This window comes from Montipora foliosa, chromosome 1 (genome assembly GCF_036669935.1).
Source record: "Montipora foliosa isolate CH-2021 chromosome 1, ASM3666993v2, whole genome shotgun sequence".
In the NCBI taxonomy this organism is placed as follows: Eukaryota; Metazoa; Cnidaria; class Anthozoa; order Scleractinia; family Acroporidae; genus Montipora; species Montipora foliosa.
This window is the reverse complement of record NC_090869.1, coordinates 48,508,107-48,515,606: the sequence shown is the minus strand read 5'-3', so window position 1 is coordinate 48,515,606 and position 7,500 is coordinate 48,508,107. Positions and strand designations below refer to the sequence as shown.

The following is a 7,500-nucleotide window of genomic DNA, read 5'->3' as shown; positions in this document are numbered from 1 at the left end:
CTAAAAGAACTAAGTTGAAATTACAACTTAACCTAAGTTGAAATTACAACTTAACCTGAGTTGAAATTTGGTTGAGTGTATGATGTCACCCCCAGGCTAATTTGCATATTATTTTCAAAAACTTGAATATCTCTGGAATGAAAAGAGATATTTTAAAATTATCAACAGCATTCTTCTCCTCATTACCAAGCAACTTCTTTATGTTTTAAAATGGCTTTGATAGGAAAGATGCGATTTTCGTCATGGTACCACTTAAAAACCTTTGTGAAATCTTGATTAATGTGAATTTCGTGCATTGCTAACTTGAAATCGTGAAAACTGGTCCCTGCTTACAAACTGACCCTTTGCAAGATTCTTCTCTAGCAGTGTTCGTTGTTTTCTTACAATGGTCTCGTTCTGATAGTAGTCCATAAGGTATTTGTAAAAGAAATGAGTTCCAAAGCCTTGAACACATGAGCTTCGCAGCATACGGATATTCTTTCTATGATTTTCTGACTCTTGATAGCTGGTTTTTAACACACATGACTGAAGACACAAATTTATGACATGAAACTGACATAGATGGGATTTGTGGGGATTGAAGGGATTGGGGGGAATTGTGGATTCGGTCACCCAGAACATACCGTCTTCCTGACCCAGTGAGGGGATGGGCATTCCCGGTATCGGAAGTTGGTAAAGGCTTTGAAACATCCCGGTATTCTGCTGGAACCATATCAGGTACACTAATGTCCTACAAATGTAAACAGAATAAGAAATAATCTTGGTGTGATGAAGGGAGATCATTAACAGAAACTGATTTGTGAACCTTTACATCTAGACTTCTAACACCAGATTGACAAGAAAGCTCTAACATAACACTGGTTGTAAACACTCGCTTTTATCATACAGATACTGGTATATAAAAACTCCAAAATTTAAAACTTCCTGACTAAACCCCATGCAGATGACAATGTGGAGAAATGACCTATTATCAATATGTAGCATGTTCAACTTAAGGAAATACATGTAACACATTGGACTATTTCAAAACATACTTTGGAAGGTTTCTTTCCAAGAGTGGGTTGTTCCAGACAACCACTGTAAGATCCCCACAACTGCTTTGTTGTTGTGGGTTCCCTGCAATCCATGTGTCTGACAAACCCACATGGAGTATCACAGATAAAAAGCAGTGGGTAGTGCTTGAATGACAGGTACAAGTCAGCAGGATCACGTACAGATTCTTGTAGTGTCAGAAACTTTGAAGCAGCAGTAACCTAAAATATAAAAGTTAAAAGTTCTTAATGATACTATATTATGCAGAATGCCTTTAAGATTGATTGGTCATCGTATACCAACATTTACACTGAAAAAGTATTGTGTTCATAGCCATAGTGAAATGGAAAGATGTGTAAGGCACTGATTAAGTAAACAATTACTATCTTACACTGACCCCATGTCTACAAACAATGTTGTAGAAACCACCAGTGTGTCCATCGACCTTTGTAAACTCATGGCATGGACATGAACCAACAAGAAGCGACTCATACAACCCTTGTATGTCAATCTTCATCATTGCCTGAGTAAAATCATAACAACAAGAACAGAAAATATACAATTTTATTGCTTGTTCTTTTCCTTTTCAAACATTACAACAACATATACCAAAACAAAAACTTTAAATAGTTGGAGTAATAAAGGGAACCACGGAGACCACATTATCTGGCCAGATTTTAATTTAAAGGTGGCTCACTCACTGACTCTAACTCGCCCAGTCTTCAGGACAATAGCTTTGTAATAGTAATAATAAATTTAAACTAAGTTGTACACACTATATAAAACAGGTTGTGGACTAAAAAACAGTGATGTTATTATTATTTCAAGATCCAAGCTATTACAAATTCTTTATACCGTACTCCTTCACCAATGGAGAGGATGAAGACCTCTCCAGATATTTTAGTCGCAAGGGGAAAAGTTTAGTCACAAATGCGAATGTATTGGTCGCAATTTCAAGCCCTGACAAAGCAGCACCTTATTGTGTTGTTAAGTTAACAAGAAACTATTAGATGACAACTGACATTAAGTTCTCCATAGGCTGATAGTTTGGTACGGGTGTAGTCCAAATCAAACCCACGATCAAAGTACAGTATTCTTTTGGTATAAACCTTTGAACAATAAAGCACAGTCACTTAAAACACTTTAATTTCACCTGTCTTACTTCATGACTTTACTTTAAAAAATTGACCAACTTCCTGGATACCAATTGTTCAATGGCTCTTGTATAGCCAATCCGATTCTGCAATTACCCAATGATGGGTCAGTGGGTTAGACTATTAATACTAAAATTGCTATAATTACCAATGACTTTCTTGATGTTGCAATGTTGCATTTTTCACATACATCTTTAATATGTTCAGCACTCATCAGATCAAGGGCTGAAATGTCCACGCCTTTCTTAGAAATCGTGTCATGTAGGAGGGCTGGATCGCCTGAAATGGTTCATATATAACAGTCAATTCATATTTTAAATTCAATGCATGGTATAAATTTAATGATAGAATATTGGTAGCAGCAATTTGATTTGGTTTTCTATTTCATCACTGTGAAACTGAAAAAGCAAACATGTTGACAATCTTTTATGGGCCCATTTTGTGCAATTTTATTCACTCAGTAAGACTCGGTAAGTGGCTTCGCTGACTTCACTTCACTTTAAGCTCCTTGTCGTGAAGGCATAAAATGAGACAGGAATGAGACAAGAAGCATAAGTATTGATATTTTCAAATAATTACAAACCTTGATACTTATTATTCATTCTGTTCAATACAGTGCTCTTTTTCTTACCCTCTGTATTAAGCACAACAGAACTTTGCATGGAAGGAGCCATAATTGGAGGAATTGCTGTCTGGTAGACTTGAAACTTTTTGCTGCAACGCGTGTAAGTGGTACATTCCACCCATCTTTCCCTTAATTGCACCATAAAATTCTCCAGAGATAAGGGATTATCAGTTGCACCTTGTGGTGGTTGATAGTTGATCTGATACAGAAACAACCACTGCAAATTCAATGAACTTTTAAACATTCTTGGCAACCATTGCACATGAATTCTAATAGGTTAATGGGGAATAATGTACATGTATGACTCTCATCTTGGCCTTTGACACAGAGTGAGTACATCTTACCTACTGTAAAATTATTGAAGAGAGAAATGTGTCCACTGCTGTATCAAGGATTATGAACTTCATATAGCTGCAGCTGTGAGTTTACCACTTAACACTCATCGGTCATGTGACCACCTTAAGGTTCACTTTTGGCCATGTGGCACAAATACTATAATGTGAGACTATTCGAATAACAGCTCCTTAACATTTTTTTTTGCACGGAACCCTTACTTATACGGGGTTTTATAACATGAATGGTTGATTTGTTAGTGAACATCTTGATACTGTGGCTAACTTTAAGAAAGGAATGGGATGAACACAAGAATAGAGCATACACACATTTCCCTATAGTTAACCTTGAAAGATACCTCACTAATACTGCAACAATTTTCTCATTTCCATCTCCAAGGTACAGCTCTCCAACTGTTCCACAGATCCCACAGATAACATAATCCAGACTGCGATCTGTTATGGCCTCAAAACAATAAAAGCCGTTATACAGCAAATTGGCTATGTTTTTAAGCTCATTTCCACCAGGATATTCCTGTAGAAACGAAATTCAAAACATAGGTCATGTATTACGGTCAAAATGGCTGAGTTAATCTGTCTAAATAATGACGAATACTTCTAATAAATAAATAAATAAATAAATACGATGATCAGGATAAGTTTCCGGTTAAAAATTAAGGTACCAGTAGTTAAAGTTCACAGTCTCATAATCAGGAGATGTTGTTTGCGATGACTGTAAAAGTGTAAGTGACAGAACATAAACAGAAATCGTTCTTGTAGTTGTTGTGAGACTAATGGCACCAGATGATACATGTCCTGAAATTCTTTCTTTTCAATGTAATCAGTGGCAATCAACCATTGAAATAACCAAGCAATAAATAAATAAATAAAGGGAGGTCTGCACACAAAAGACAGTCACACTTGCCATTATTGAGAACCATTCACCAAATACATTAAAGTTATAAAAACCAACCAGGACTCGTTCTGCCATAGCTTCAAGCTTGCTTTCAATTGCTGTGGATATCGGAACTCCTCTACGGAAAAGGTGTCGCCATTCCACCAGGATTTCCAAAGACACAAGGAGTTTGTCAGAAATATTGAACATGCCTACATATAACATAATCAAAAAAGGGCACCTTAACCTGGCTAGGTAGCCTACTCACTTTGTTAACCACACTGTATCAAAATAATGTGTGGTTAACCCTTAAAACCCTAAGGGGTTTCCCTGTTATAATTAATATCAACTGGTGTTAGACAGAGTAAAATCTACAAACTATCACTCCCAGGAAGTAAAGTATTTGGCACCAGATCAGACATATTGTTAATCAATTTACCTTTATAAAACATAATTTGTTACCTATATCATAGGTAAAGACTTGGTGCATTGCTTGGCAACTTGGACTTTGGCAAAACTTCACCAACAATTTAATTTTCTTGAAAGGATTAAGGTTAGTTAGCACCAGTGACTCTCCTCTTTGGCCTGGGTGACTTTTTTCTCTAGACAATGGAGAACTACACAAGCCACAAGTAACACAGGAAGGTGCTAGAGATGGAGGCCACCCCTTAATATCCATGAAATGGGCCTGCTGAATGACAGCAGTAGGAATTTGGAGTGGCAAGGACCTTTTCATGTTAAGCTGAACTGTAGAAGTGCGGCTTACAGTATCCACTGGCTCATCAATGGCAGTGCTGTTTGGCATGGCAGGAGCCATTGATCCTGCTTTTGTTGATGACGGGATTTCTGAACCAGGAGAACCAACAACATTTGAACCAATCAATTCAGCACCAGACGATGATGCTTCTTCAACACACGCCTTTATCATTGCTAGCGTGACTGTAAACCTTTTGTGGTGCTCTTGCTGAACCTTCCAGTTTAAGGACTTTCTCATCAAACCCTTTCCCCATTTGTTCTATTTTCTCGATTACCGATGTATGGCCAACTGTCACACCCCACTTGACACCACGGTTGTATACCTAAAAGAAAAAATATCAGTTTTAAATTTTAAGTGAACATTTTCCATTACGAATTAAAATCCATCAGAAAACAATCTGTGGTGGAATGTCTTGCCAAAAGATTGACTTCAACTAATAGTGCACTCATTTTTTTACATGTACAATAATGTTTATCAACTTTATTTGATCAAGACAATGAAAGTTCTGTTAACAAATTATTTAATTAAAAGTCTGAGTTTTAAACAGGGAAAAATAATTATATGTACTGGTATAGACTGTAGGAATCAGACTTCGTATATGTCACCAATTCACATCTAGATAATTTTGAACTCACTTACTTTTTGGCTCCACTGTGCCATAATACTGTGGAAAATTTGTATGCCTGGGCACTCATTTGTGGGCATCTCTTCTTCAGAAGAATGGAGGCTGCCATACTTATCACTGGTGCAGCTGTGTTACTCTCATCATTGGTTTCATTTTCTACATTCTGATTTCTTGCTTTACTAATAACAGGCTTTCCAGCAGCAGAAGACAGTATGGTGTAAAGTACAGGAGCTCGCTCAGAAAGTTCAGTGACATGTGCACTCTCTGTGAACTGCTTTAATCCTTCGGGTGTGGTATTGCGCAATATGGAAGGCTTCCTCACAGAACATAAATCTTTGCATTCTTCAATAACAGAGCCGCAAACTTTTCCCAGTAATGCATCTCTAACAACTTTCTTTGAATAGAGAGCATTAACAGCGTAGCCATACTCCCCCAAAACAACTTGTTTAATTGCTTTCCTGTCCACATCATCTTTAGGAAGACGGCGTTTGCTACCACTTGGGTAGTTTATGATGACCTAAATTGACAAAAGAGGGCTTATAAATAATTTTTCAGCTGTTTGAAAAGACAAGTATACCTATGTGACTTTCTTAGATATCAAAAGATAGAAGCTTTTACTTTAAATTTCTTGTATATGATATTTATTTCGATAGCATTATTTCGTAAATAAATTACAGATCACAGCCAAAACACCCTTTAAGATATTTTTCACCGTCTTGAAACAACAACAGTATAAATGTTAAAAGCCTTGACGTACGCGTATTTAAATGCAGATATTACTCTGTGTGTGCATTAATCTTAGAAAGCGTAAAGACCATCAGAGACAGCTCTCGAAAAGGGATACTAACAGGAAAATCTAGGTTAGGGAAAGGCCAGGAATCAGCCAGAATCTGGCCAGGGAAAGGGGCTACGCAGAACCACAAGGGCCAATTTTCTTGAGAAGGAAAGGTCAATTAAGGTGTATCATCATGAGCTTGATCATGGCAACAGTGTGATAAAAAATAGAGAAGTGGAAGTGAGGATTATGATGTTCTAAAAAGCTTCCTGCAAAGATCTGTTTGCTGAAATTAATGAGCTGGTTGATGAAGGAGAAATTGAGGTGGAGGGTCACAAGGTACCTTTGGACTTCTATTTGTCTGGAGATTACGAGGTAAGGGAAAACATAATTTATATAATTATGGAAATCTTGCCATACATTGAAATAAGCACCCCAAACACTCCAAGATGTTTTATGAAATTATAACAGCATATGTTGCACCCCTTTAACAAAATTTTTACAATTGATGAGATGCAAGTGGCAAAGAAAACTGATGTAAATTGCTTATGCAACCAATGAAATTACATGATTTCATGCCTCGGCTGCACACACTATTCGTATTCATTCAAATATTAAAAGTGCATTCTTAAAATAAACACTGCTCCTGAATAAGCACTTATCACAATTACAGATTTAATAAGCACTATATTCAAGTGATTACAGTACTGCAATTTACCAATTATCAAGTGTTAATCAACTATGAATTATATTGCTTAGTTCCTTCTTCTAGTTCTTGGGATGAACCGTGCATGTGCTGACTATGCCTGCATATACTGCAAAATACATAAGGATGCCCGGTAAGAACAAAACCTTACTATTAGCTCTAATCATAGAACCTGCTTTCCTTTCTTATGCAATAGATGTGTCTTAATGGTGAAATATTTCTCATTGAAACTGAACAAGAGTTTAAAATAACAAATTATGTTTGTTTCAACAGTTGGGACACAACTAAGCCAGAAAACTATTACTGGATGGATGGGAATAGGAGAACACTGACTGAGATCTCGTCAACAAATCAAACCACAACTATGGATGCATCAGATCCCCTCTGTTAAACATTCCAATTGAGAACGTAAGGGTGGACGAGCTTCACTTACTGCTTCGAGTTACTGGTGCTTCATCCATATAGAATCGACATGTATGTTAAGTCCCTGGGATGTAGTCTTTTTTAACCTTGTCCCCAGATTTCCCCTGGCTCACGAATAACAATCTGGGGACTAGAGTAAGTCCTTGCCACACTCCAAGGAAGCAGAACGTTTGGCT

At 37.0% G+C, this 7,500-nt stretch overlaps 1 protein-coding gene across 1 annotated transcript; it reads right to left on the bottom strand.

The window, feature by feature from the left end:
- Positions 1-50: 50 nt before the first annotated feature.
- On the bottom strand, positions 51-4,966 carry LOC137970580 (HMG domain-containing protein 3-like). The gene is made up of 10 exons (XM_068817107.1): positions 4,501-4,966; positions 4,117-4,250; positions 3,508-3,678; positions 2,818-3,010; positions 2,335-2,465; positions 2,055-2,141; positions 1,430-1,555; positions 1,035-1,253; positions 624-730; positions 51-132 (listed from the first exon to the last, which is right to left on the bottom strand). The coding sequence occupies exons 1-10, from the start codon at positions 4,964-4,966 to the stop codon at positions 51-53; spliced, it is 1,716 nt and encodes a 571-aa protein (XP_068673208.1).
- Between the last annotated feature and the right edge of the window lie 2,534 nt (positions 4,967-7,500).

What these genes read in the sequence shown, in the direction of transcription:
- LOC137970580 (XM_068817107.1), bottom strand. Translation starts at nt 4,966, where the DNA reads ATGATAAAGGCGTGTGTTGAAGAAGCATCATCGTCTGGTGCTGAATTG. An exon ending in TGTTGTGCTTAATACAGAGG is followed by an intron (nt 2,466 to 2,817) that starts GTAAGAAAAAGA and finishes GAACCATTTCAG; the next exon opens with GCGATCCAGCCCTCCTACAT. An exon ending in CTCACTGGGTCAGGAAGACG is followed by an intron (nt 133 to 623) that starts GTATGTTCTGGG and finishes TTTTCATTCCAG; the next exon opens with AGATATTCAAGTTTTTGAAA.